The sequence below is a fragment of the Pollicipes pollicipes genome, unplaced genomic scaffold (assembly GCF_011947565.3).
Source record: "Pollicipes pollicipes isolate AB1234 unplaced genomic scaffold, Ppol_2.1 Scaffold_4219;HRSCAF=4965_pilon_pilon_pilon, whole genome shotgun sequence".
In the NCBI taxonomy this organism is placed as follows: Eukaryota; Metazoa; Arthropoda; class Thecostraca; order Pollicipedomorpha; family Pollicipedidae; genus Pollicipes; species Pollicipes pollicipes.
Window position 1 is genome coordinate 7,040,698 of NW_023596448.1, and position 4,637 is coordinate 7,045,334.

The following is a 4,637-nucleotide window of genomic DNA, read 5'->3' on the forward strand; positions in this document are numbered from 1 at the left end:
CTCTCTCTCTCTCTCCTCTTCTCTCTCTCTCTCTCTCTCATCTTCTCTCTCTCTCTCTTCTACTCTCTCTCTCTCTCTCTCTCTCTCTCGCTCTCTCTCTCTCTCTCTCTCTCTCCTCGCTCTCTCTCTTCCTTCTTCTCTCTCTCCTCTCCTCTCTCTCCTCTCTCTCTCTATCTCTCTCTCTTCTATCTCTCTCTCTCCTCTCTCTCTCTCTCTCTCTCTCTCTTCTTCTCTCTCTCTCTCTCTCTCTATCTTCTCTCTCTCTCTATTCCTCTCTCTCTCATCTCTCTCTCTCTCTCTCTCTCTCTCTCTTCTCGCTCTCTCTCTCTCTCTCTCTCTCTCTCTTCTCTCTCTCTCTTCTCTCTCTCTCTCTCTCTCTCTCTCTCTCTCTCTCTCTCTCTCTCTCTCTCTCTCCTCTCTCTCCTCTCTCTCTCTCTCTCCTCTCTCTCTCTCTCTCTCTGTTTTATCTATTTTCAATGGCCTTCACATCATCCACAGCTCTACGCAAGTACTTTGGTGCATTTTTGGTTTTGTTTTTGACAGCGGCGGTACTCATCATTGACTTGACTGGTACCTATGTCTGAAATTGATTTTGTCGCAGTGTGAACCACTGCAATAAATTGCAGCCAGGAGGAACAAATTAATACACGCTTCATTAAGTTTGACAATTGAAACCCAGTGCAATGGATGGTTTTGCAAACGTACTTCAGGTCCGTGGATACAGTCATTGCAACAGTTGGGCGGTCCTTTGTGAACGCTGCTGAATTGATGAGTTATTGGGGATATTCGTAAGAGAACTAAACCCAAATAAAGAAAAGCATTCATCTCACCGACCACGTCGAGTCGAAACGGCTGGCTGATCTTTGGCTCGACAGACACCTGGCATTCGTACACGCCCGAGTCTTCCCTCCGTGGGCTGGTGATCTTCAGCACCCACTCCTCAGATCCAGTAGCGTGGACGGCCGTGAACCTGTGGTCCGACGTGTAGGTGAACTTGCCGACCGTCAGAATCTTCAGGTCACGCTTGCGCACCCACGATACCTGAAATAGGGAAGGCCTGTGTATAGTTTTGTAAACAATTCTGGGTCACCTCACTGCATCGTCGGCATCTTGAAATGCGATTGGAGGTGCGATGGAGGATACCTAGCGTACAAAAATCACATACCTCGAGGAACTTTGGTCACGACGAAATCGTTGCTGGTACCTTGGATGAGGCTTATGATAGACCAAGCACAATTATGGCGCCCCAAACTCCACATCAGGCATCAAATATTTAATGGATTGGGCCAACCAAAATCGCTTCGAGTTAGGCATCTAAAATATTATGGCATAACCGTCTAATTCAGTTAGTACCTGTCTCATGATGTGTTATTTTTAGCTCTAGACTGCAATAATATTGCGTAGCCTTGGGCCTAAATTGGGTCAATGGGAGGAGGATACCAAGCAGAGATTGTTCTGAAAAGACGTTTTAAGTTACAGCAATATGGCCGAAAACAAATCACAGCAGGGGAATATTCGGGGCATTTGTTTCGCCTGTGTTGTTATAATTTAACCTTGCAATAATCATGCGGAGTTTTTGTCTGAACAGGAGCCAAATGGAAGGCAAGTGCCACGCAGTGGTATTCCCATTATGACAACGTTTAGCGCTAAGGCCGAAAATACACCGCAAAAGTGGAAAGTTTGGGCGCTTGTGCCTCTTTGAGGGCCTGGAAAATTGTTCTTGAGATGACAATGTTTTGCTCGATTTAGAGGACATATTTTTGTTTCCAACCACAGTCCGTTCCAGGCAGGAAAGTGCTGAGCGTAATACGCTGCCCCTCTAGGTCACGCCGCATTGCGTCAGAAACAGCCGCCGGAGTGTCGCGTGTCAGCGATGACGACATCGTCCGACACGCCACCGCGGGATGACACGGCTGGGCAAACTCCACGAAAACCCAGAATAACTACATTACGGGACACCTGAAGCCACCATGAAAACCGAGACACCAGGGCCGAGTTAAAGGCGTTCAAGTGGGATCAATTTGGGATGCTGAACAGTCTGTTTGGTCAAATATCTCGTTCGGCGTGGACCTCGGCCAAGCAAGGACAATTTCTTGGAGCCGTGCGTGCGTGCGGGCTAGATTGCCGTTGGTGTGGCGAATTGCGCGGCGCGCCCTTTGACGGAGAAACACCCTGTCGACCATTTAACGCTACCGCCGGTGGGCGGTCTCTACAATCGAAAAGTTCGTAGTACATCTTTCGCTTTCAAGCCGGTGACTTCCGTAACCACCGGCAGCGACATGGCGTCCAAGCGATTCGATAGCCAAAGGTGAGGATCGTAAAACTATATTGCCGGTGCTTCGTCCTTGCTTTTTTTCTTCCAGAGAAGTGGAATACAGTGTGTGTCGCCTCGACTTACAAGTCAGGATACCTTATTGAACGTGCTAACTACGGACCAATATGCGTCTTAAGCCTGCTGTTTCAGTGTCTTGAAAAAGTTGTATGTCATCTGTTGACGATCATTTGCACCTGAGGCATGATCTGTACCGGAGGCACATATCCCAAATACCACATAAATACCGTTCGATAGAAATAAATATGCCAATCCTCAGATTTATGCAAATATGTAAATACCGTACCATTGCCTGCCAATGCCTGGCCCAATCTGCTTATAGGTCGGAGCTCTCGACTGGTGATTTTTTGGACGCCGTTGCCGAGGCTCTGGTAACAAACAGCGATTACGACGACATCTCTCCGGAAACGACAATCGATTAGCCCAGGACATCATTTGCCACGACCTTCACCTGATGAAGTCTCAGTGGTGCGGTAATGGGACTGGCTGGTTCGAACCCCATTCGTGTGGTTGTTCAGGCGTTGTGCCGTCATGCAGTATCTGTGCGGGCAGATGGTAAGTACAGGAAGCGTGGTCCTTCTGATCCTTACGCGGTTTCAAGGGCTCCATTGGTCGGCCACTTCTGCTCGTTTTGTTTTTTAATGATCTGCCAGCTCCACTGCCACACGATCGCCTCATTATATATCCAGATCACGCACTGTTTTTGGACCACACTTCACCATATCAGTAAATTATCAATAAGCTTAAACCCGGGCCCGAGACGTCGACCCGCGAACTTCAGGCCTCATTCAGCGCAAATGCACTCAAGATGAATAAGAAACATCGACTTATGTTGGATCGGCACAAAACACATCTTGAAGAAAGTCTCCAGACCATGTCCCCGACTTTCTCGCACGTCAACATGGATCTGGAGACAGTTAAGCTTAAAGGCACACCAAAATTCTGAGCTTGATCGTGGGTTCGCTGCGATTTCGTGAAGAACCTATGTGGTCATAGTCGGCAAGAAATGCATCGGCATTCTGATATTTCGTCACGACTCAGGGTGTCATGTATGCACCTGATGTTCTCAGAATCGTCGCTCTATCGCATGCTTCGCCGGGCAACCTCCGCTGACGCTTGTGCGCAGCGGAATATGTCTGCGAGGCTTTGCTCGTCCGTGACATATGGAGTGCGCCTCTTAGCTCGCGGTACTTTGCCAGCCATTTTGTGGATCTTAATACGCATCTGGAGGCATCAAGATCGTGGAAACAGCTTAGCCTCGTATCGAAAGTATTATTTCTTTGATTTCGTAGGCCTTCGTGCCGAATGCATATCACACCACGCTCAATTTTACATTTTATATGATGTGATGATCTGAGTGTGACTGGATTTTAACATATGGAATGCCAGCAACGCGGAGCCCCAAAACGTGGTTCCGTTCTTGTATTAACACATACATACCTAAGCGTAAGCCTACATCCCTAAGATACCATACATACGTAGGTAAATGTTTCACACATACGTATACGCAAGGATTCATGCAAGCGGACATTGACTGGGGTATGCTACTGGGAAGCTATTTTCCGGGGGCGGTGTGAGGCTGGCGGGGCGAGGCGCGCCTCCGCCACCTCATCCTGCGTCGCGTCGATTTCGTCTCTTCGCAGTCAGTAGCTCTGGGACGTGCGACCAGCCCAATGTTGTGCTACGTGATCACCGTTGACGCCACAGTTCCGGTCAATTTAACACATTTTGACGCAGGTGCGGCGGAGTATGGGTCGCTGGGTCGTCCAGTGCCCGAGCTTTGGCAGCGGCCGTATTAAACCTCTTTTAGACATACTTTAGGGCAAATTCTTGCTCGCGGGTCGAGGCCGCACAGGCGTCTTTACAGGTTACCGGGTGGAAAACTGATCGTCGTCACCATCATTTGGTGTTAGCTATTTCAATATGTTGACAACTTGAAACAGTTACTGTTGGGAAGATGGTAAGTCCAGGAGCATACTACATGCTTGGTTGTAAAAGACATCAGTTACTATGGGAAGATGGTAAGTACCAGGAGCATACTACATGCTTGGTTGTAAAAGACATCAGTACTATTGGGAAGATGGTAAGCACCAGGAGCATACTACATGCTTGGTTGTAAAAGACATCTGGATACCTTCGGCGTGCCCGCTTCGGGTGTATTTTCCATGAAAGCGTAACAATGGTGTTGGTGTTGTGACGGAGCAAGCCATGTACCGACCTCTATAAGACTGCATGAACTCAGTTTTTAGTCTCCATTTTATATTTTTTAAACACTTTCATGCATTTTACCCTGAACGCATAAGAT

At 48.1% G+C, this 4,637-nt stretch overlaps 1 protein-coding gene across 1 annotated transcript in view; it reads right to left on the reverse strand.

Annotated features, from left to right (window-relative positions):
- The window catches only part of LOC119095744 (uncharacterized), a 7,710-nt gene extending 6,348 nt beyond the window's left edge, over window positions 1-1,362 (reverse strand). The window contains exons 1-2 of the mRNA XM_037218596.1: window positions 1,354-1,362; window positions 831-1,041 (exon numbers count right to left, since the gene is read on the reverse strand). Coding sequence (XP_037074491.1) covers window positions 831-1,041; window positions 1,354-1,362 — 220 coding nt within the window. The remainder of the gene's footprint in view (window positions 1-830; window positions 1,042-1,353) is intronic.
- Window positions 1,363-4,637: the final 3,275 nt, after the last annotated feature.